This window comes from Calliphora vicina, chromosome 2, assembly GCF_958450345.1.
Source record: "Calliphora vicina chromosome 2, idCalVici1.1, whole genome shotgun sequence".
NCBI classification, from domain to species: domain Eukaryota; kingdom Metazoa; phylum Arthropoda; class Insecta; order Diptera; family Calliphoridae; genus Calliphora; species Calliphora vicina.
The window spans coordinates 53,168,278-53,191,896 of record NC_088781.1 but is presented as its reverse complement, the minus strand read 5'-3'; the positions used below and the strand labels follow the sequence as shown (position 1 = coordinate 53,191,896).

The following is a 23,619-nucleotide window of genomic DNA, read 5'->3' as shown; positions in this document are numbered from 1 at the left end:
AGTAACAAACATGAACAAAATGTCATAGAAATGTTATAAAACCAACACTTTGGCTAGTTACTTGCCTGCCTGGCAGACTGACGCTCTCAGACACACAACCAGCCAGTTAGTTTTAACCAGGCTTAGTTAAATAAACAAAGTACTACATATAGATAGACTGAAAGACAGTCAAACCCATAGCCCAGACCAAACAATTTACCAACCTAACAACTCACTCACTCCACTTTAAAACAAACCATCAGCCAAAAACTAACAACAAAAAAACAAAACTGACAACGAACTACAACAATCAGCCTTTATATTTTAAATATATTTTGCAGTCAAAATAAAATCGACATTAAACAACTACAACTACAATACCTACCAAGAAAAAAATATGCAAAATGTCAAAAATATAAATAAGTTTGCAAAATTTAAATGCAAAATCAGACAATATTGTGGAACTTTAGTTTAGTCTAGTTTTGAGTTTTTAAGTAGTAGAAAAATACCACTATAATTCTGTAAAAAGGTTTTGAAACCTCAAATAAACAGTAATGAATGAATATATTTAACCCTTAGGTGGATAATGGGGTCAGAAATGGTCAGTTAGAAAACAAATTAGTTTGTATTTCCCAGATACACCTTTTAAACACACTTGACCAGAGGTTCAATATGTTGAACTGTTTACGGCATAAAATATTAAATGCAGTAGGAGTTAACCTAGATCCTACAGTCTGATAAATGTCGAAGTCTGCCCGGCCTCTAGTGCATTATAAAACATTCCAGAACATTCTCATTATCATGAGAGCCTAAAGCCTGCTGGTAACATCTATAAACCTTACAAGCCTAGAATCTGTCATATTTATAGAATGAATATTCCCTAATAACAATTGTTCCAGCAGGGACCACAATTTGTCTTAGTCTCTAACCTGTTCTATCAATTCTGGCACCTAAAACTTTTGGAAAGACCACATACATATTTCTTTTACAGGACAAACATATGAATTCACCTAATCCAGACCCCTGCTGGATTATTGACAATTGCGATAGTTCAACTGCGGATTCACTGTACTATTGTAACCTCTAAGCTTCTCAGAATTTACCAATAACAGATTCAATGATCGTCAGAATGCCTTTTATAAAGACGAATCCTTGTGGAAGACCAGATAAGTGAGTTTTTGGGAGAACACATTGATGAATTCAACATTTGCATGCTAAATGACTATGAGTCCAGCTGGATTCTAGGTTGAATTGACTGCAATATCGAGCGGGCAGTATTATCTGTAAAGCTAGCCATTGAGTCATAATCGTAACTCTCATTCGACTATGCGAATTTATCAGTTAGGCCAACCACTGTCAATGATCGTTAGAAGGCCTTTTTTGAAGACGAATCCTTGTGGAAAACCAGATATGTAGGTGAGTTGTTTGGAGAACACATTGATGAATTCAACATATGCATGTTAAATTACTATGAGTCGAGTTGGATAGGGGAACGCTTGATTATATTATAGCGATTCTAAGTCGAATAGACTGCGAAATCCAGAGCATCTCTAAAGCTAACCATTTAGCTATAATCGTAACTCTAAATCGTAAATAGTTAAGCCAACCACTATCTAAAATTTTAGATGTTTCTAAAATTTTAGATAGTTATTAGCATTAGCCATAGCCATTTGCAGCCGTGTTATGAAACCACACCATCTTTGGCAATCAAGCTTTGGGGAATATTAGAAAATTGAGTCGTTAGTGAACACATTGAAGAAGACAAATACAATTAAACATTGGGAAAGATTAGAAAGGTGCATCGTTAGCGCACAAATTGAGGAATACATCTGCTGAATCCTTAAATACAGGGTTTTACACCGATTACGGGTGACTGCGATCCAGATTTACCGAATTGAACGAATGTCTAAGATTCACGCTAATTGAAAGAGCTGTGAATGTGGAAAAACACTTCCGACCGAGTCTTTAAGACTTTCATGACTCTTTTTCATTATCCAGCAAACGCTCCAACCACTAGTTACATGTCACCCTTATGGGTTCCTTAAGATTTACACCACTTACTGCCATATATACACAACCCTTCTTTATAATTTAATTGTCGAGGACTTTCGACAGTTTAGCCTCTTCGAAAATATGCAACATTATGACTAAAGAATACAACGTATATATTTTATTCCATCTGATCTACAATATCTTCACTGCATGTTGGATTTATTTCAACTATATTCACATTCATTGAATGACAAAACACAAATCACAGTGCCTGACCTTTTTCACGAGTAAACAAAGGTATTTGGTTGAAGAACATAAAGTCATGCTTCAATCAAAATGAGATCGTAGAGTTGGTTTCCTCCACAATATATCTTTTAATGTCTTGGAAGGAAACTAGCTCATGTTCAGGAACTCAATACTAGGGTTCCTAATTTCCCGGACTTTTTTCTTTCCCGGGAGGAAATTACAAAATTTTCTGATGTGGCTTGAGTTGAGTGAAAAAAATTCGGTTATTTCAATAGTAATACTTCTTTGCCAACTGACTATCTATTGTCAGAACCGAAAAAATCTATGGATATAATAGAATAATTCAATTAGCAACAAATTTGGCCATCGAAGTATCTGAATATAGTAACTTTTAGAAGAAAACTTATGAAGAAATTTCCGACAAACATTTCCCTAAATTTAACAAAAAAATATTCCCGGGAATTCCCGGAAAATTTTTCCCGCGTAGGAACCCTACACAATACAGAAGTATAAGGAGTATTTACATGATCGCAACACTTATACAGCAGCTTAGAAAGAAATACACCGAAATAATAACAATTTTGGGGTCGGAGAAGATAAATTTTGGAGAACTTACAATAGTAACTGGCACAGACTTCCTCTGGTCCTGCATACACCGTGTACTTCCAACATGTCAACATGGTTCTTTCCATCCATCCACCGTTCTGTCCATCATTCTTTCTATTCATACTTCCAACCCTCCTTTCTTTCAGGATAAAAGGAAGAATTTCGATCATTCCTTCTATCCTTAATTCCTTCTTTCCATCGATCTCTCCTTTCCTTTTCATCCATCAACTCTTCCTTACATTCAATCCCTCTTTATTGTCATACGATATACAGAGAAATAAAAACAATTTTGAGGTCGGAGAAGATGAATTGCATTCCACGTAATACAACAGTAACTGGCACAGACTTCCTCTAGTCCTGCATATACCGTGTACTTCCAACATGTCAACATGGTTCTTTCCATCCATCCACCGTTCTGTCCATCAGTCTTTCCATTCATACTACCAAACCTCCTTCCTTCCAGGATAAAAGGAAGAATTTAGATCATTCGTTTTATCCTTAATTCCTTCTTTCCATCCATCCATCTCTCCTTTCCTTTTCATCCATCAACTCTTCCTACATTCAATCCCCCTTCATTGTCATACGATATACAGAGAAATAAAAACAATTTTGAGGTCGGAGAAGATGAATTTTGAACTTGGAGACCACCCTACATTCCACGTAATACAACAGTAGCTGGCACAGACTTCCTCTGGTCCTGCATATACCGTGCCCTTCCAACTTGTCAACAAGCTTCCTTCCCTCCATCCACCATTTTGTCCATCATTCTTTCCTTTCGTCCTTCTTTTCATACTAACAATCCTCCTTCCAATAGAAAGAAGGTAGTAAGGATAGAAGGAATTATCGAAATGCTTCCTTCTATCCTTACTGCCTTCTTTCCATGCATCTCTTCTTTCCATTACATCCATCAATTCTTCCTCCTTTCTTTTATGATAAGCATAGAAGAACGATTTTCGATCCATTCTTCTTTCTTAGTTCCATCTCTCTTTTCCATCTATTTCTCCTTCTATCCATCCAGCTATTCTTCCATGTTTCATGCCTTCCATCACTCTTTCTATTCATCCACACTTAATTCTTTCCATCTTTCCTTTCAGGATAAGGATAGAGAACGAATTTCGATCCTTTTATTCTATCCTTAACTTCATTCCTCATTATTTCTCTTCTTTTATCTTGCCTTCCTTCCATCTCTCCTTCTTTCCTTTCATACTTACTACGACACAAATTTCGTATTGATCGCCCATAGTTTGTACCAAAAAGAACATCTCACGGAATATATGAGTTATTCTAGATCAACTTAATTCAGGTCCTTAATAGACCATGCTCACTCAACATCTGATAAAGTCCTCATAATATTCAGCTGCTAGTTCGAATCCTACTTCACTTAGTACAGAAGATTTAAGGACTCATCCAAAGTATGTGGAACAAGATCTAGTTCTCAACCTCCTTACAAAGTAACCGGATAAAAGTATATTTTAGAAGTTACAGCAACTACAGTTCCGGAGTTCCGGCCTGAGATTTTCATGCAAATGCTTGTTTGTAGTCCGAATCAGAAGATTTTCAAATATCAATTTTTAAATATCAACCGAACCGGGACTATAGCGGACATATTTATGTATGAATCATGTATGTAAGTTATTTGGGGGCTATGGTTTTCAACATACTGACGTGCAGACGGATGTAATGGAGTCTGTAGGGTCTCACGAAGTTGACTATAAGTTGCGCTAAACGATGACTGATTTTGTAAGTAAATTTGGATAAATTTGCTCATGATGATTTACCAGAGTATACTGATCATAAATGTCAAAATGAGAACGCAGTATGACAGTTCGTTTGACACTTAACTCTTTTGTAAGTTATGTTTTTAGATCATATTTTTCAATATGAGAATATTTTCTTGTTTTAGTACCCTTTAGGTCCCTCCACCCTTAGAGGATTAAGCAAATTTTATGCCCTAAAAAATAACAATTCATGTCGCAAAACTATTGTACTGCATTAAAAACAAACTAAACTAATAAATGCAAACAAAACAACATAAACATACTTGTTTGTTGTGTGTGCATAATTCAACAGCGAACGAACTAAATAAATAAAAATAAGCGGCAACAACTTCAAAATGTATCACCTGATAATTACAATACAAAAAGACGGCAACAGCAATAATGATGAGCAGCAGCAGCAAACAACATACTTTAAATTTGATTATAAAAACATCAAATTATAAAGACAAAACTACGAAAAAACAGAAACAAAAACTACTACAAAATTACTACACTTTCGCCGTCACAAAGCGAATTCTGCCGTAATGAAATGTGTGGGCGGCAGCAACAAGTTGACAAATATTTAAACAACAGCAGCAGCAACAACAACAAGCATTAAAATGCAATGTAAAATTGACTACTGCTAAGCTTTATTGTTTGTTGTATTTCACTGTGCAACAGCGTCATCATAATGATGCCACACAAAGAAGCAATAACGGTGATGGTGATGGTGCTGGTGGCGGTGGTGGAAATAAATGATGTTGGAATGAAAACATGACTGTCATGAATACGAGAGCATGCTGATGATAATAATAATGATGATGAACTGTAGTCAAAATACAGGTGATGATGACGAGACGACTATGACGATGACGCTGTCGACGATGACAATAATGTGATGTGTTCATTCAGTGTGAAAATAAGTGGTAAAATTGGATTATTATGGTTTTTTTGTTGGTTGCAATTTCTGTTGCAGTTGCATTTCAAATGCAGCCAATTTATTTATGCATGAATGTTGTTTGTCTGCATATTACAACAACTTTAGAAAAATAAAATTGTAAAAAATAATAATAACAATAATACGGCTACTACAACACTATTTGTGAGTGTGTTGTGTTGACAACAACATTAAAGATAAGAAGCAGTAAAACAACATCAACCAACAACTTTGAACAACCATAAAGCCCCTGTAAGACACTGTGTATTTCTTGTATTTCTATTTTACTTTGATGATGATGGAAATATATTTGGGTCATACATGTATTTAAGTTGGGGATACAAAGAAAGACACGCACATTTGTTAGAGGAATAGAAAAAAAGACACACAGACAATCTTTCGAAGACACCCATTTAATATTTGTGTTGTAAAATGGGAAACCTTTGAAAAAAAGTTTGCTCAAATTGGTTTAAATTTTACACTTGAGGGTTAAACATATTTTATTACAACCCCAAAAATAGCAGGACACAAGTGCTTTTATACTCTCCCCAGCAAATACTTTAAAGCACTTTATACTGTCAACTTTATTTCCTAAAGGTACAACTATTTATTACCACACAAAACGTGTGGAGGTCAATTTAAAAGGTCAAACTATGCTGGTTAATAACTCCCACAAGTTGACTGTAAATAATACGTTTACAAATAAAACAAAAGCTCATTTAAATGCAAGACCATATAAAAAAACGCAAAAAGTCTGAAATAAATAGAACAACCAACAATTAGTTCCACATTTTAAAAATAAAAAGGGGGAAACCGTTGCTAAAAAAATCTACATAAGTTTTTAGAAAATAAAAAAAAATTAAAAAAATCACACAGAAAACCAGATTAAAGTATTTAACAAGCGGCCTGTAAATTTTTCAACAATTACGTGTTTTTACTCAAAACATTTGTAATTAATACACTTTAAGAAAAATATAACTTAAATTTGTATATATCCTTTCGATTCTCTTGTATTCCTAGACAAAATTCACTCTTAGTAAGAATAATGAAAGAAACTACTGTTTGGTCTTTCTTCACTACTGACATCATTTCGTCCAAAAATGTCTCCATATTTATTTTTCACTCCTTTCACCCGTCATTAAATCTTTCGAACCATACTTTCTTCCATGTTTTCTTTCTTCAATCCTTCCTTCCAATAAATTGTTCCTTCCATCTTCTCTTTTATTCACCCATCCTTTCATCATTCCATCGTTGCTTCCTTCCTTCAATCCATACATCCTTTCTTTAATTCTTTCTTACATTCTTTCTTCCGAAATAAACAAAGATGTTACTCCTTATTCATTCTTCGCTCCTTTCATCATTCTGTCCATACTTCCTTTCATTCCACTTTCTTCCTTTCCTTCTTTTCCAACCATCGATACCTTCTTCGATCCATAATTTTTTTCAATAATTCATTCTACCTTATATTCTTTGATTCGTCACCCTTTCATATTTCCAACCATCTATCTATTTCTTTCATCTGTCCAAGATTTCTTTCTTCCACCCCTCCTTATTTATTATTCGCTCCTTTCATCATTCCTTCCATTCATTAATTCATCCTTCCTTGCAACCATTCATTCGCTCTTTTTTCCAACCTTTCATTATTCTTTCCTTCTTCGATTCTTCACACTTCCAAACAACTTTCCTTCCATCCATCATTTTCACCATACTATCTTCCATCCTTCCTTCCATTCAAGCTTTCTTTCTTCCTTCCTTCCAGAATAAAATAAAGAAATTACTCCTTATTCATTCATCATTGCTTTTATCATTAATTTCTCATCTCTTTCCTTCCATACTTCCTTCAATGTTTCCTCCCTTACCTCTTTCCATTCTTAGTTTCTTTCATTGTTCCTTTTTTCCCAACTTTTCATTCTACCTTATTTTCTTCGATTCGTCACCTTCCTTTCATATTTCCATCCAATACTTTCTTTCACCTTTCCATGGTTTCTTTCTTCCATCCCTCCTTATTCATTATTTGCTGATTTCATCATTCCTTCCATTAATTAATCCATCCTTCCTTCCATACTTTCATCCTTCCTTTTATTTTTCCTTCCATCTTTCCTCTCCTCCTTACATTATTACTTTCAACCATCCACTCTTCCTTCATTCAGCTTTCTTTCCATAAATCATTTCTTCAAAACATACTTTCTTCTATCCTTCCTTAAATTCATGCTTTCTTCCTTCCAGAACAAAGGAAAGAAATTACTCCTTATTCATTCTTCCCCCCTTTTAGTATTAATTTCTCATCTCTTCCACCCAATCATCCATATTTCCTTTCATTCCTCTTTTTTTCCTTCATCCTTTAATGTATCCTATCGTTTCTCTTTACGTCCTTAGTTCCATAGTTGCTTTGCTCCTTCCATCGTTCCTTTTTTCCAACCATCGATACTTCCTTCGATCCATCATTCTTTTCAACCACTAATTCTTATTTTCTTCGATTCGTTACCTTTCCTTTCATATTTTTATTCATTTTTCCTCCCAACCAACTAACTTCTATCCATTCATCTATTACTTTCCTTCATCTTTCCATGGTTTCTTTCTTTCATCGCTCCTTATTCCGCTCCTTTCATCATTCCTTCCATTCATTCATTAATTTATTTTTCCTTCTCTCCTTACTCTCCTCACATTATTACTTCCATTCATTCAAACTTCTTTCCATCCGCCATTCGTTCCTTCCAACCATCCATCCATCCTTCCTTCGGTCTTCGATTATTCACACTTTTTTTCATCTTTCAATCCATCCATCATTCCTTCCAAACATACTTTCTTCTATCCTTCTATTCATGCTTTTTTCATTCCATAATTCCTTTGATCTTCCTTATTTCCTTTCTTTACCTATTTTCTTTAAAATACCAATTTATTTTTCCCTGTGTATTTTTGTATTTAGAAATATACTCATATCAGTTTGGTTGTACATTTCCACTCGTGTGGCATATAGAAGTGCCAGGCAACTGGGAACTCACTCTAGTGTGGAAATATGTATGATGTAATCAAAATGCATTCATTACTAAACCAGGGGAGTTTTTTTTCAATCTCTATGTTGTTGTTATTATTAAACATAATAGTTTTTGTTATATTTTCTTGCATCTCGTTTAAATCATCGGTCAGAAGTTTTTTTTTGTACTTTTTTTGTTTGGAAATTATGGTGATGATGATGACCATCATGCAACAATCATACGTTGAGAAGAACACACATCTTAACTTACATACGACGTGTAGTAAGTAGTACGTACCATGCACAAACAGCAGCGTCGACTTTTTGAGTGAATAATAGTCTGAAGTGTAAATTATTTTTCGTTTTCTTGTTCAGCTTCTTATTTCATTATTTCATTTATGAGATAATCATAATTTTATTTATATTTATTTTTTTGTAGGCCATTGTTTTTGCATTATTTGCTTTTTTTTGTATAAGTTTGTTTTTATTTTAAGTGGAAAAAAAGTGAGAAAAAAACAAGATTTATTATAAAACATGTAAATGGAATTTTTAAAGGTCACAAGACAACATGATAAAGTTGTGTTTTTATTTGTTTGCTGTAACAATTGAAATATAAATTTAAGTCTGAGAATAAGATATTTTATAATGTTGAAAACTGGAAACAAATTCTAGTGAAATGTTTTTTTTTTAAAGCTAAGTAAAGAATTTTACTTTTTGGAAGTCAGTAAGAGTCAGATGAGTAAATGTTGCAATTTGGAAAGATCAGTACTCTGCAAACTTTTTTGTGGGGCTTTGTTTCCTGGTTTTCATTAATAGTTAAATTTTCTTTGTTTACTGGGCTCAGCTCTCTTAAAATATTCAATATGTTTAATAGAAATGTTTACTTGCTAAACCGCATTTGGTAATCAATTAGGTCCTAGAAGTTTTATTCGCAAGCTTGTTCAACCTTTAAAGTGGTTTGTGATCGGACAAATTTAGGTTTGTCAGAGTTGACTTGTTGTTTTCAGAAGTTTAATACTTTGTAGTTTTCAGTTGAATTATTTCCCTGCATTCATTTCTTCAGATTTCCCTTGATACATTTATTTTCCAATCCTCCTTCTTTTCTTTTTGATCCATCTTTTCCTCCTTCATTTCTTTTTGATCCATATTTCCTCCTTTATTTCTTTTCATCCATCTTTTTGTAAGGAGAAGGTAATGCAAACGCTTCATATTTGTATTATTCTTCATTTTTGATTCCTCAATATTCCCTATTTTGTTCTTTAGAAAATGATGGGAAGAAGGATGAAATGAAGAAGGAAGGAAGGAAGAGGAGAAAGTACAGGAAAGTTTGAAAGAAATGAATTGTGAAGGATTATGCAAACAGTGCATCGCTTCATATTTATTTGTTATTCTTTTATTCATTGTTTTTTGATCTTCTTATATTTAATCCTCAATATTCCTTCTTTTATTTTTCATCCATCATTTTGGCAAATGAAGGGAAGAAGGATGAAATAAGGAAGGAAGCGGAGAAAGTACAGGAACGTTTGAAAGAAATGAATTGAGAAGGATAGTGCAAACAGCGAATCGTTTCATATGTCTTCTTCCTATATCCATTACTTTTGACCTTCCTACATTTATTCCTCAATCTTCCCACTTTTCTTTTTCATTCATCACATCAAAGAAGGAATGAAAAAGGAAGCAAGAAGGTTGGAAGGATGGAAGAATTGAAGTAAGAGAGAAGGAAATAAGATGAAAGGAAGGATCAAATAAGTAGAAATATGGAATATGAAAGAAGAAGTGAAAAAGGAAGCGACTTAATTTGATGTATTTCTTACTATCGTCAAAATAGTTAGAAATATGGAAATTGAAAGAAGAAGTTAAAAAGAACATACTTCCATTCATGCTTTCTACTTCCTTCCATCCATCCCTCCTTCCAGAATAAAAGAAATTTCTCCTTAATCATTCTTCCCTTCTTTTATCATTAATTTCTCATTTCTTCCGTTAAATAATTCTTCCTTCCATACTTCCAGATAGAAATAAGACCCAAATCAGTCATTAGCTTTATAATTAATCTTAGCATTCCTACATTTATTCTCCAATCCTCCTTCATTTTTGTTTTATCCATGTTTTTTGAAGGAGAAGGGAATGCAATATATTTATGTTTTCTTATTTTAATCATCCTTTTTTAATCTTATATTTAATCCTCAATATTTCGTCTTTTGTTTGTCATGCACCTGTTTGGAAAATGAAGTGAAGAAGGATGGAATAAGGAAGAAATGGAGAAGGAAAGAAGAGGAGAAAGTACAGGAAAGTTTGAAAGAAATGTCATATGTTTCTTTCTACATCCATTACTTTTGTCCTTCCTACATTTATTCCTCAATTTTCATTCGAAGAAGGAAGGAAAAAGTTAGCAAGAAGGATGAAAGGAAGGAAGGAAGAATTAAATAAAGAAAGAAGAACAAAATAAAGCAAGAGAGAAGGAAATAAGATGAAAGGAAGGATGAAGTAGGTAGAAGTATGGAAAGTGAAAGAAGGAATGAAAAAAGAAAGCTACTTAATTTGATGTATTTCTTAAAGTCGTCTTTAATTCTACTTTGATCTCTTTCGTTTTTCGTAATCTCAAGGAAGGAAGAAAAGAAAGAGGAAACGACAAAGAGAAGCATGAAGGCAGAATTCTTGTTCATACAAACGATCTTAATGTTATTCTTACTATCTTCATTCCTCTCTCCTTTCCTTATTTATTCCTTGTCTTATTCTTGAAAAAGAAAGCTACTTAATTTGATATATTTCTTACAGTCTTTATTTCTACTCTTCTTCTTTTATTTGATCTCTTTCTTCTTCTTGTTTACTTTCGTTTTTTCCTAATCTTACTTTTATTGAAAGAATCAAGGAAGAAAAGAAACATGAAGGGACGAAGAGAAGGATGAAGGAAGAATTCCTGTTCATACAATCGAACTTAATGTTTTTCTTACTATCTTTATTGCCCTCTGCTTTCCCTATTTGTCTCTCCTCTTCTTTTATATTATCTTTCTTTTTACATATTCCATTTTTCATATTTCCTTCCTTATTCCCATCCAAGGTTTGATTTCATGAGTTGATGCTGATTCCAAAGTAGTAATTTGTATATAAAGTATACTTTGGTGAATAAGATTCGGCATAGTCGTGTTTTTTCATAAGTTTGATGTGAATTAACAAAGTTTAATATTCCAATTAAATTCATAAAATACTGAGAAAATATTTCAATTTCTATTAAAAATAATATTGAGTTAGTCCAATGGAAACTCAACAGTTTCAATTAATTTCACACACTCTACGCAATATATGTATATTTTTCTCTATTACAAAAAGAATTCCTTTATAATTTAAAAAATTGAAAATTGCATGTTTTTAAACCATTATTACTGTTTTGATTACCAAACCCTTTTAGCTCTTCGTACGCCAACATACAGACATGGAGTGTTGGAAATACTAGACATTCTTCTTGTTGGCAACAGACAATTTTCCCACTAACTCTGTTGTTGTCATGTAGAGATGGTATTTTCATTAAATTCAACTTCTTTGGGAAAAATATTCCTAGGAAAAAGTGGAAAATAATGCGGAGAAAATAATTAGGGAGAACGAACTATAATTTATAGTTTAGCAAGTGCAGGGAAAATATGAGGGATATGCTGAAAGTGTTGTATTAGAGCATTGATTTTATAACTCAAAATTTCCCTAAATCTCTTTCTTGGAAACAAAAACTTTAATCATCATTTTTCTTTTTTGTTCTTTTCTTTTTCACAGATTTTACGCAATGTTGCTGTTATTGTTTACAATGCCTTGGATTACAATCTGCACGAGGATGAACAGTGTCAAATGTCCCAAGAATTGGAAGAACTTATTACCCACATGACAGAAGATGGTGAGTTTTATAAAAACAAAAAAACATTTAGTCATACGTTTATTTAGGAAATTTAACAAAACAAAAAGCACGAATAAAACATTAATTTTTTATAATGTTTTGTTTATTGTGAAACATTTTATAAATGTCGGATCAAAGTTCAATGAGTTCCTCTCAAACTCCGCTTAATATTTCATTGCTTGCAATTGGGAAATCTTAGGGCAAAAGTAATTAAATTTTATAATTTTCATAATTAAATTTGTGTGTCACATAATTTTGTTTATTTATTTAAAAATTTCAAATAAAGTTTTTATATCTTTCTATTATCTTTTGTATTAATTACAGAAGCTGATGATGACTGCATTGATGAAGGGATTGACGAGGGCTACAAGCGTTGGGACGATGAACATGATGAAACCAAAGAATTCGATTATGTGTTAGAGGTGAGTTTTCAATTACGATTAAACATTAATTGAAACAATTACAAACTTAGCTGTAATAAATTGCTTTATAGCTGTACCTAAAACTATTTACCCAACTATTAAACCAAGAGAGTGCATACAAACATTTGTTTACAATCATTTAATTTAGCAAAAAAAAAACATTATAAATTTAAATTTAAACTGAATTCTGCAGAATTATAGTGACTGACCCCATCTGGTTTTGCAAACTAATTTATTTAAAAACGTAATTCCGTAATTCCGTGCTGTGTTTTCATTTAATTTTTCTGTCTATGTTTAATATTTGAACTTGACATTGAATAATGTTTTGTGTGTTTTTTTGTTGATTTTAAAATTTAAAACACTTGATCATTTTAGGATTTGAAAAATTATTGAAAATTGTGTATTTGTTTGTGCGCAGTTTATGTGTAAGCTTGAAAAGGAGGAGTGGTGGAGCACCATCTGAACCTGTTCAAACATCATGTATAAGTGTCATTTGTTAAGGTGTTAATTTTAACGACACGTTTGGCTACACTTCATCTATTGTAGGTTTTTCGTTTCTTTCTTTTGTAGTTGTATTATTTTACTTTTCAATGGTAATTTTAAATGTCATTATTTATAAAAACAACGCAAAAACAAACAATAAAAAAAATCAGCAAACAAATTCACTCTACAATTGGTCAAGGTTGAGGGAACAATTTGTTTTGTATAGTTTTACAGATTTGTTCTCTTAAACAGAGATATATTTTCTTTATTCTCTTTACTCCTCATTCTTCCTTCTCTACTTTATCATTTATGTTTTTGGAAGGAGGAAGGATTAATAGAAATGAGGCCCACATGTTAATGGCTTAAAATTTCTTTCTTGCTTTTCTTCCTTCTTTTATCTTGTATCCATCTTTTTGGAAGAGAAAGTAAGTAGGTTGGAAGAATGAAGTGATGAATAAGTTTTCCTCAATCTCCCTTCTGCTCCCTATGTTGTTTGATATTGCACACATTTGACATGTTTTAATAAACTCTACATGTACTCCACAATACTCCTTCTTTTATTTTTCATACATCTTTTTGGATTGAGAAGGAAGGATTGAAAGAAATGAGTTCCAAAACAGTCAGGTTTTTTATGAAGGAAGAAGGACACCTGAAAATTACTCCTCTTCTTTTACATCTATATTTTTGGAAGAAAGGATTGATAGAAATGAGACCCAAATATTTATTAATTTGTCGTTTATATATACACGATATTCCTTCTATTCTTCTTCTTGGAAGAATGATGGAAGGAAGGATGAAGGAAAGAAGAAGGAACCTAAGAAGTAGGAAGAAAGAAGGAAATAAGAAGAAAGGAAGAAAGAATGAAATATGAAGAAAGAAGGAAATAAGAAGAAAGGAAGAAGGAAGGAAGAAGGAAGGAAGAAGTTAAGAAGGAATGAAGGAAGAAGAAAGAAAGAAAGAAAAAGGAAGGAAGAAGAAAGGAAGAAGGAGGAAGGAAGGAAGAAGGACGGAAGAAGGAAGGAAGAAGGAAGGAAGGAAGAAGGAAGGAAGAAGGAAGGAAGAAGGAAGGAAGGAAGAAGGAAGGAAGGAAGAAGGAAGGAAGAAGGAAGGAAGGAAGAAGGAAGGAAGAAGGAAGGAAGAAGGAAGGAAGGAAGAAGGAAGGAAGAAGGAAGGAAGGAAGAAGGAAGGAAGAAGGAAGGAAGAAGGAAGGAAGAAGGAAGGAAGGAAGGAAGAAGGAAGAAGGAAGGAAGAAGGAAGGAAGAAGGAAGGAAGAAGGAAGGAAGAAGGAAGGAAGAAGGAAGGAAGAAGGAAGGAAGAAGGAAGGAGGAAGAAGGAAGGAAGAAGGAAGGAAGAAGGAAGGAAGAAGGAAGAAGGAAGGAAGGAAGGAAGGAAGGAAGAAGGAAGAAGGAAGGAAGAAGGAAGGAAGAAGGAAGGAAGAAGGAAGGAAGAAGGAAGGAAGAAGGAAGGAAGAAGGAAGGAAGAAGGAAGGAAGAAGGAAGGAAGAAGGAAGGAAGAAGGAAGGAATAAGGAAGAAGGAAGGAAGAAGGAAGGAAGGAAGGAAGGAAGAAGGAAGGAAGAAGGAAGGAAGGAAGAAGGAAGAAAGAAAGAAAGAAAGAAGGAAGGAAGAAGGAAGGAAGAAGGAAGGAAGGAAGAAGGAAGGAAGAAGGAAGGAAGAAGGAAGGAAGGAAGAAGGAAGGAAGAAGGAAGGAAGAAGGAAGGAAGAAGGAAGGAAGAAGGAAGGAAGGAGGAAGGAAGAAGGAGGAAGGAAGAAGGAAGAAGGAAGGAAGAAGGAAGGAGGAAGGAGGAAGAAGGAAGGAAGAAGGAAGGAAGGAAGGAAGAAGGAAGGAAGGAAGGAAGAAGGAAGGAGGAAGGAGGAAGAAGGAAGGAAGAAGGAAGGAAGGAAGGAAGAAGGAAGGAAGAAGGAAGGAAGGAAGAAGGAAGAAGGAAGGAAGAAGGAAGGAAGAAGGAAGGAAGAAGGAAGGAAGAAGGAAGGAAGAAGGAAGGAAGAAGGAAGGAGGAAGGAGGAAGGAAGAAGGAAGGAAGAAGGAAGGAAGAAGGAAGGAAGAAGGAAGGAAGGAAGAAGGAAGGAAGAAGGAAGGAAGGAAGGAAGGAAGGAAGAAGGAAGGAAGGAGGAAGGAAGAAGGAAGGAAGAAGGAAGGAAGAAGGAAGGAAGAAAGAAGGAAGGAAGGTGGAATGAAGAAGGAAGGCAATGATAAAGGAAGTATTCCTGTTTGTAGCTAGAATCCAACTTAATGTCTCATCCTTATTACTTTCATATTCCTTCTCTTCGTTCCTTAGCTGTTCCTGCTATTCATTATTTCTTCCTATATCCATTCTTCTTTGACCTTCCTGCATTTATTCCTCGATATTCCTTCTATTCATGGCATGGTTTTTTTGAAAGAAGTAAGGGGAAGGACGGAAGAAAAAAAAAGTAGACAGAAGGAAAAGGTATGGAAGAAAGAAGGAAGCATGGAACGAAGGAAGGTATAAAGGAAGTATTCTTGTTTGTAGTTCTCTTCGTTCCTTATTTGTTCCTAAATACTTACAAATAGGTCAAGGATAATCGCTTCATATTCCTTATTTCTTCCTTTATTCATTCTTTTTTCACCTTCCTCTCTTCTCAATCTTCTGTTTTTTCTTTTGCAACCAATTTTTTGAAGAAGATAGAAAGGAAACAGGAAGAGATAAATAAAAAAGGAAGGAAGGCGGTAGAAAGAAGGAAGAAAGATGGAATAAAGAAGGATGCAAAGAAAAAGGAATGAAGAAGGCTGGAAGGAAGAATGAACCTAGAAACGAAGAGATTCTTGTTTCTGAATATCTCTTCGTTCCTTACTCGTTGCTGAATCCTTCATTATTTAATATTAAGCTCTTTCCAATCTCTTAACAATTCATTGACACTCTTCTTTTTCGAGTAGCTTCATTAACACACTGTATTCAAAAACACATTTGTTGATTATTTGTAGCATGTGTGGCTACAATTTGAAAGTCTGGTTAGGTGCTCATCAGCCTGTCTGTCCACATGTAGTTCATACTATGTATGGTTTAATGCGTCCGTCCTGACGTCCAAGTGTCTGCTCTTGTTTGTTTGTATATTAATAAATGAAAATTGAAAAATTACACTTGTGATTAAATAATTGCAACAAAAACCCAAACGTATGACAAGAGAAAAAGAAATTGAAACAAGAAGACATGATATATAAATTATGCACATTTGCATTTTACATGCATGGTTGGTTCTATGGATAGATGGGTTGGTTGGTTGGCTGGCTGGAAAATAGAGACAACAACTAATTCGTTACACTTTATTATTAATAAAAAGTCAGTCATACTTGCTACTACATAGTAACGTAAATAACATAAATGTATTTAGTTTGAACGTTCATAGCAGAAGACGTAACTTTTTTCACACTCAAGTGATGTTTTTACTATATTACTGACATTTTTCTATATTATTTGTGGTTTTCCACTTTATAAGCGAGAAAGTCCTCTACCGAAAAAAAAAAAAAAACTACAGTTTACATGCCCCTCCTACCACTTCTGGCCGTTATTATACCCCCTCAATTGCCATGTAATTGATATACATTTATAAACACTTTAAAATAAAGAAATAAAATATTATTTGAATTATGATCTGTTTGAGAGGAGCATGATTATAACGATGATCAAACTGAAGCTGAATCTGATGGATGGTTGACTGACTGACTGGCGGTGGCGATAATGATGAGATACTCATGATATGATTGTCTAGTAGTTAGGAATTCGTTCACTGGTTTACAGTGTTATTTGTAGTTTTCTACAGCTTCATTTTAAATATGTTTGATATAAAAAAATGAAATTACTTAATAAGTGTAAAATTACCATCCATATTTTTACAGCATTTTATTGTATATTTGCTTTTGATACACCTGATACATTTCTACTTTTTTTCTATACAGCTTTATTTGTTTAAAGACGTAATTTTAATGCAAGAATGACTATTACTGTAAATTTAATTCCATTACAGTTTATAGCGAGCGGCAGCTACTGCTCAATTGTTTTAAATTGCTTTTGCTTTGGCTTTTTCAATAGGGAGAATCCAGAAAAAATTTATTACGAAATATTAAATTTCTTGTTGGGGTTTTCTTAGGAAAATTATTGGAAATATAAAAAGAAAAAGAATGAATATAATCTAGAGAAAAACGTCTGTAAAACACATAGAAATATCTCTATGGAAAAAACATATTTTCAGTAGAAAAATTTTAGAGAGTGACAATTTTAACTCTTTAAAAGATTTTCTATAGAACAAATTTAACTCTGTAACAGAATGACAAACTGTTTATGAAAATCATTTAACTCTTCCTTTATCCATTCTTTTCTACTCATCTTAAATTTACTCCTCAATCATTCTTCTTTTCTTTTTCATCTATTTTTATTTGGAAAGAGAAGGGAAGAAGGAGGACATTCCTCCTTTTCTTTTTCATTCATATTTTTGGAAGGAGATGTAAGGAAGAATGATGGAAGAGAAGAAAAAAGGATGGAAGAATGAATTAAGGATGCAAGGAAAGTGTAGAAAAAATTAACTCTTAGAATGAAATTTTCTAAAGTAGGAATGAAGAAGGAAGGAAGAAAGAAGGACGCAAGAATGAAGGAAGAAGGAAGGTAGTTAGGAAGGAAACAAGAAGGGAGTAAGGAAAAAATGAAAAAAGCAATAAAGTAAGAAGGAAAAAGAAAGAAAGAAAAAAAGAAAGAAAGAAAGAAAGAAAGAAAGAAAGAAAGAAAGAAAGAAAGAAAGAAAGAAAGAAAGAAAGAAAGAAAGAAAGAAAGAAAGAAAGAAAGAAAGAAAGAAAGAAAGAAAGAAAGAAAGAAAGAAATAAAGAAAGAAAGAAAGAAAGAAAGAAAGAAAGAAAGAAAGAAAGAAAGAAATAAAGAAAGAAAGAAAGGAAGCAAGAAGTAAGGAAGAAAGAAGGAAGGAAGCATGATGGAAGGAAGCCAGTTGGAAGGAAGCAAGAAGGAAGGAAGCTAGAATGAAGGAGGAAGGGAGTAATGAAGGAAGATGGAAGGAAGGAAGAATGAAAAAAGAAAAAAATAATAATGTAGGACAAAGGAAGATGGAAGGAAGAAGGAAAGATGAAGGAAGGAAGGAAGAATGGAGGAAGAAGGATGGAAGAAAGAAGGAAAAAGGCAGGAAGGAGGAAGGAGGAAGAAGGAAGGAAGGAAGAAGGAAAGAAGAAAGGAAGGAGGAAAGAATGTGGAAGGGAGATGGAAGAAAAAGAAAGAAATAAGAAAGTAGGAGGGGCAGAAGAAAGGCGGATGGGTGAAAAATATAGGAAAAATTTAACTTTAACTAAATTAAATTTTCTACAGAAAAAGATTAAACTTTTTTAGAATGAAATTTCTGTTTACGAAAAATTTAATTTAAGGTTTACTGTGTTAATAATTTAATTTATAATTTTTTTTTGTAGGCCTGCAAAAATCACATAAAACCCACTGAATGAAATTTCTGTTTACGAAAAATTTAATTTAAGGTTTACTGTGTTAATAATTTAATTTATAATTTCTTTTTTTTGTAGGCCTGCAAAAATCACATAAAACCCACTGTACCTGAAGAGCACTATAAAGCTGTTTGTCGAGCATTAGTAACAGAAACTCTGGAATTGCGAATATTTCTGCAGCAAGTTTTAACTCAAGGCATGTTTTTAATTTAATATTCGCTATTTTTTTCTTTATGTCATAACATTAGATAATAAATTAATAATATTTTTTCTTTCTCTATCTATGTATCTTTGTTTATACAGGTGCCGATAATCTACATTTAAAAGCCGATTCTCAAACATCTCAGAAAGAGTTGGCCAAACTGGGCTTTAACGATTGGGTAAGTAGTGCAAATATTAACAAGTACTACTATTATTTACATTTTATGGTTGTTTTTTTATTTTTCTGCAAAAACAATCATTTATTATTTTTGTGTTCCAACTAATGAGGGTGTTTATGACCATCATTTTTTTATGACTTTTTGTCTTCGAAAGTGTTTATTTTTTGCTGGGCCACTCCTAGGATTACAAGCAGAGTTTTTTCTGTTTCTTTATTATAATTTAAATCATAATTTTATTTTATTATTACATTTGTTTAAGCAAATATTAATTTGGTTTAATATTTAGGTTTGCGTGTTTATTAGAGTTTTTCTGTGGTTTTTATTTCTCAGTATTTGCGAATCATTGTTAAAAATTTGGGAATTTTTTTTGGCAGACCACACACGTGTAGTCAATTTATCGCACCTTTTTCTTAGATTGCAATTGATTTATGGTTTGACATTTCATGTAATGCGAATTTTTTTTCTTTTGGTTTTAAAGAAATTAGCTTAAGGTTTTGGTCAGAATAGATATTACAAGCAAATGATTTAAAAATATAGAAATTTTAGGAGTTTTGCCAATAGATGTACTGCTATTTATATTATTTATCAAGACATTTAGAAGTCGAATTGAATTGGGGCCTAAATTTATCGATATTGTATTAAATAATCCCCTTCAATTACATTTTCCTTTAAATTTTTCATTTCAAAGTTCAAAATTGCTAAAATAAAAACGCATTTATTGTTCTTTCTTTTGTCTACTATATAATTAAATTTCAAAAACATTTGCTAATTATATTTTACGTTTTTAACAAAATCATTATTTAACAAATACAAACAAGAAAAAAATACTGAAGAGCTTTTTTGTATTGTAATAAATATTGATTTTCGATAACTAATTTAAAGTGCTTTTTTCTATATTTTAAATTTATATACAACTAAATAAATAGTATCAATCGCTGCCACATGCGATTTTAAAACAATTAAATTATCATTGTGAAATAGCCATTGAAGAACAATTAGCAAAATTATCATTCACTCACTTCAATGTCTTTGCGTTTATACAATATTTCAACACAGAGCGACAGGAAATTTCAAACTCAAAATAAAAATGGATCCCAAAATAGATTTCCCTGCAACTTTATTAAAATCTTTAAGGATTTTGTTTTTCCTTTAAATTATTTGTAGTTTGGTTTAGAAACGTTTTTGCTTACAATTTGTTGCCCGGTGTCTTAAGCCAATATTTTTATTTTGTGGTTGGTTTCATAATTGCCATAATTTTTGTTTGTTCCTTTTCAGTTGGTTTTTTTTTAATCAATTAAAAATTCTTATCTGTTTTCTATTGTTTATTAGATAGTTAATAATAATATAAGTTATTATCTTAAAGTTTTCTAACACCTTGCGTCAATTGAAACTTCTCTAAAACAACCTTGACAATGGCGTTGTAAAAGTATAATAAATATAAAAAGAATAATAAATACAAATATAATAATAATAACAAATTAAATAGAATAAGAAATTAGACAATACTTAACAAAAATTAATTAAAAATAGTATGTGAATCACAGTTAAGATCTTATAAATGGCACAAAACTGATAGAAAATGTTCCACACTTTCTTCAGAGTTTAAGGTTTTCTATAGAAAACATATCACTCTGCCTTCAGAAGGATGGAAAAATTAAGGAAAAAGGAAGAATGGAAGGATGGAATGAAGAAAGAAGTAAGGAAGGAAGACAGAAGAATGGAAGAAGGATGGAAGGAGGAAAAAGGAAGAAGGAAGAAAAAAAGAATGAAGGATGTAAGAAAGGAAGGAAGAAAGAAGGATTTAAGGAAGGAAGAAGGATGGTAGGAATAAGGATGGAAGGAAGAAGGAAACAAGGAAGGAAGAAAGAATAATGAAATAAGGAAGAAGGACGGAAAAGGAAGGAAGTAAAAAGAGAAAGAAGGATGAAGGAAATAAGAAGGAAGGAAGTCGGAAGGACGGAAGGAAGAAGCAAGGAGGACAGGAATGAAGAAAGAAGAAAGGAAGAAAAAAATAATGAGGGATGTAAGGAAGGAAGAAAGAAGGATTTAAGGAAGAGGGAAGGAAGAAGGATGGAAGGAAGGAAGAAGGAAAAAGGAAGGAAGAAACAATAATGTAATAAAGAAGAATGAAGGAAGAAGGATAGAAGGAAGGAAGAAAAAGAGAAAGAAGGATGAAGGAAATAAGAAGGAAGGAAGTCGGAAGGATTGAAGGAAGAAGCAAGGAAGGCAGGAATGAAGAAAGAAGAAATGAAGAAGGAAGAAAAAAAGAATGAAGGATGTAAGGAAGGAAGAAAGAAGGATTTAAGGAAGGAATGAAGAAGGAAGGAAGGAAGAGGGAAGGAAGAAGGATGTTAGGAAGAAGGATGGAAAAGGAAGGAAGGAAGAAAAAGAGAAAGAAGGAAGGAAGAATGAAGGAAATAAGAAGGAAGGAATATGGAAGGAAAGAAGGAATAAGAAAGGGAAGTATAGAACAAATTAACTCTTAGAATGAAAAAAGGAGGAAAATACAGAAAATATTTAACTCTTACAGTGAAATTTTCTACAGAAAAATTTTACTCTTTTAGAGTGAAACGTTTTCTAAAGAAACACTTCAAGTTAGGTTCTCAGGCAGCCGCATAGTGGAGACAGGAAATAGAGCAGCTCACTTTGGTCCAGGCAATAGGTCCCTTTGTGTTACCTGAAAATAAAGATGGAAAAGTCCGACAGATGGAAATGAAAAAGGAAGGGGACAGTTAGATGGTATGAAGAAGTAGAAGAGGTGAAGAGTAAGGTCCGAAAGATAGCAGAGGACCATATTCAGCACCAGTCAATTAACGGATAACAGGACTCATCGTGGAAATTCCAGTGTCTGGCTTGATTAGCTAATTCCAGTGTCTGGCTTGATTAGCTAATTACTATTCCTGATAAAAGGATTGATGTGCTCTAACTTCATGTCCGAAAGCTCAGAAAGACTATTTAAGAAGCGATGTCCCAGAAACCTTGAGCGTAGATTTCTTAATGCCGGACAATGACTAAGAAGATGAAAAATGGTCTCATCCTACTCTTCATTTTGACAACTTCTACAGAAGTCAGTATATATACTGACTGTCAGTATATATACGAATATCCCTGATATCTTGTTATAACTGAGCCAGTTAGTCGCCCTTTTAATGGACGATATTTTACCTAAATAACCTAGTTTCGAATTCCTAAATACAGACACCTACTCGATCTCCCTTCCTAGAACCATCCGTATAGATTGAGAGACTTGTTGTCTCTCCATTTGTTCAGTGTTGTACGGAATTGAGAAACCCAAGTTCTTCGATAGGAAGAGCCTGGAGATGCAATAATCAATATTATCTGGAAGATTCTGTATACAAATGACAAATGTATGAACACATATCAGCATATTTCACATTATTTCTTTAACACCAAATTTGCAAAATCTTCAAATAATTTCAAAATCTTAACAAAAACATTACAAAAATTCTCATTATTTCAATTTTTTAAAATACCATCCATCTCCTCAACCAGTTTCTCTGCAATGTTGTGTAACAAAAAAACTATTTGTTAAAAACTAAAATATAAAAAAACGAAATAAACAATTTTTCAAAATTGTTTAGATTTATTTCGTATTAAAAAAATAAAAAAAAAAATAATAAAGAAACTAAAAAGATACAAGTAATTTATGCAAATTATATAAAAATGCAGTGCAGTAAGCATAACATAAGCACAAACAAAGACAAGACACCACCATTAAATTTCATTTCATGCCATACTTACAGACAGACATTCAAACAACATGTGCAACCAACATCACAAATTTCAAACCTGTCACAAACCTTTGTCAAACTGTTTTTCAAATGCAAACAGACAAATCTTTTTTCCAAAAAAAAACCAAAACAAAAATTGACTTTTTGATAATAATTCCCATCAAGACTCGACAACACACATGTTGTATGTGGATTTCTGCCTGAAAAGATTGAACAAAACATCTGACTATTTTTTTGTTATAAACTTCACTTATGATTTCCACTTTATTTGACAAAATAAATGACAAATATTATAATTCGGTTTTTATGCACTTTTTACGCAATTCAACCAAAAAAATTTTGTGCATAATATTGAAATTTCGTTGAAATGTTTGTAACAGAAAACACAAATGGTTTTGTTGTCTTTTGAATACTCTTTTTTCATTTTTACATAAGTTAACTTGGGTAATTTTTCCTATTTTGTAATCATAACTAAATGTTTGTAACTGTATTTTTATAGTTCTTTTTTGTATATTCATTGTTTATTGTAATTTGACAAAGGTTTTTCTTAAGCAATGAAACAATTGATGTATAAATATGGATTTATCTTTTAAAAAAAATGTTGTGTAAACAGAGTTAATATTAAACTGTAAAGTCAGATTAACATTTCAAGTGATTCAAAATAAATTAAAACCGTTTAGTTATGTTTACACACTCTGAGCTTTTATCTAAAGTGAATGCAATATATTCGTTGTGATAAT

General features: G+C 32.7%; 1 protein-coding gene across 1 annotated transcript in view; it reads left to right on the top strand.

Moving 5' to 3' along the window:
* spir (spire type actin nucleation factor) overlaps positions 1-23,619 on the top strand; it is a 176,912-nt gene that overhangs the window by 91,213 nt on the left and 62,080 nt on the right. The window contains exons 3-6 of the mRNA XM_065499694.1: positions 12,254-12,371; positions 12,696-12,793; positions 18,826-18,943; positions 19,051-19,127. Of these exons, the coding sequence (XP_065355766.1) occupies positions 12,254-12,371; positions 12,696-12,793; positions 18,826-18,943; positions 19,051-19,127 (411 nt within the window). The remainder of the gene's footprint in view (positions 1-12,253; positions 12,372-12,695; positions 12,794-18,825; positions 18,944-19,050; positions 19,128-23,619) is intronic.